The sequence below is a fragment of the Otolemur garnettii genome, unplaced genomic scaffold, assembly GCF_000181295.1.
Source record: "Otolemur garnettii isolate 467f Iridium unplaced genomic scaffold, OtoGar3 scaffold00288, whole genome shotgun sequence".
Classification (NCBI taxonomy): domain Eukaryota; kingdom Metazoa; phylum Chordata; class Mammalia; order Primates; family Galagidae; genus Otolemur; species Otolemur garnettii.
The window spans coordinates 246,415-248,312 of NW_003852683.1; the positions used below are offsets into that span (position 1 = coordinate 246,415).

The 1,898-nt window shown below is 45.0% G+C and overlaps 1 protein-coding gene across 1 annotated transcript in view; it reads left to right on the forward strand.

Annotated features, from left to right (window-relative positions):
* The window catches only part of LOC100958682 (sialic acid-binding Ig-like lectin 12), a 32,416-nt gene extending 31,908 nt beyond the window's left edge, over positions 1 to 508 (forward strand). The window contains exon 9 of the mRNA XM_012813656.2: positions 57 to 508. Within this exon, the coding sequence (XP_012669110.1) occupies positions 57 to 248 (192 nt within the window). The 3' untranslated portion in view covers positions 249 to 508. The remainder of the gene's footprint in view (positions 1 to 56) is intronic.
* Positions 509 to 1,898: the final 1,390 nt, after the last annotated feature.

Sequence of the window (1,898 nt, forward strand, 5' to 3'; positions counted from 1 at the left end):
CCTGTTCCCTGGGTTGCTCTGACTCCCTCTCACTCTCTCTCTCTCTCTCCACTCAGGGCTCCATGATTGGCTCCCAGATAGATGACAGCTCCCCAGACCAGCCTCCCCCAGCCGTGGCCTCCTCTTCCTCAGGGCAGGGACAAGAGCTCCTTTACGCATCTCTCAGCTTCCATAAGATGAAATCTCAGGACCTGAAGAAATCTGAGGCCACCGACAGTGAGTACGCGGAGATCAAGATCCACAAGTGAGAAAGTGGGGTGACTTGGCCTGGGTTAAGGGTTACCTGCCCCTCAAGCAAAGGACACGGCAGTGCCAAGTCCTAGAGAATCCAAGCCCTCTAGAGTCCCCTGCTGGGCAAAAGAACCCCAGAGCTGAATTCTCCTGAGTAACCGGAACTCCACCTGCTGTCTAATATCCCCCCTTCCCTGAACTCCGCCCCATACGCGGGTGCCCACTACTCTACTGTTTACTTCTGTGTGTTTGGCTTGTTTAGATTCCACATATAAGTGAGAGCATGTGGTATTTATCTCTCTGCGCCTGGCATTTTTTATGTAACATAATGTCCTCTAGATTTATCCATGTTTTTGCCAATGACAGAATAACATATTGTGGTACTTCACGATAGATGAAAGGATTTTAAGTGTTATCACCAAGAAGAAATGATAGATATTTGAGGTCATGGATATGCTTAACACTGATGTGATCACTCCCCAATGTATGGAAACCTCACTGGCTGTCTCAAGGCCACGTAGGACACAGGCAGGGCTGGAATTCAAACTCCACCTCAGGTCTCTTATCTCCTCCAATATTGAGTCAAGCAGCCAGCGGGCTGAGTATTTCTTGGCAAATAATGCTCCTTTGGGAGCTTTGATATTTACTGCAGAGAGGGTAGTAAATGTCCAAAGTCTCAGGGATAAGACAAGTGCTGTTGAGGAGATGAAGTCTGGAGACCCCTGCCCAGCCTTTTGCGCTTTCTTTCTTTCTTTATTTCTTTTTTCTCTCCATTTTAATTAGTGGTTTTTGGTTTGTTTGTTTGTTTGTTTTTTTTACTAGCAGCTTGTTTGTTTTTCCTTGAAATTTAAAATAACATTTGCTTTTCAGTTGAGGCAAACTTTGCCTGCAACGAAATACACACATCTTAAGTGTGCAATTCCATGAGTGGAATTGCCAAATGTGTAGCCCTGTGTAACCCATGCTCCAGCCAAGGATATAGAAGGTTTCCATCACTCCACAAAGCTGCTGGTGCCCTTCCCAGTCAAACCCAACCTTGAGAGCCACCACTTCCTGATTCCTCTCACTAGACGCAACTTCTACATGCCTCCAAAGACTGGATGTTCTGATCGTATGGTTGGGTTCCCTGGCAATGAAAACCCCCTCTTGCAGCTATCCAGGAGCCCACCGATAGTCATTTCTGTAGAACAAAGGATGCTCCTATCATACAGAACATCTGAAAGGTCTCAGGGGCTCTGCATCCACCAGGGGTCAATGACCAAATATTAGAACAAAAAGTTCCCCTACTGCTTGTTGGGTGATGTTCTTTCTCATGGGGAGAGAAGGACGGCTTGGCCACAGGTACAAGCTCACGCCTAGAATTGTATGAAAGCAAGAAATGACTACATACTCTTAGGTGGCATGTAGCAAAATGTCTTTATTTTCCACTCCCTTTTATTGGGAGTTAGTCACGTACACCACACTGATCAATAATCCTAACATCCTCAATTGTTATCTTAAACTATAGAAAAGAAAGAAGGTCTGGGAAAGTGAGATAACCATCATAAGATTAGCCTAAAGAAAGAAAGTCTGGGAAAGTAAGACAACCATCTTAAGCTCAGGCTGTTCCTCTCTGAAGACCTAAAAGAACTATACATCATCTGACTTCTATTGTTAAAGTTAAAGGT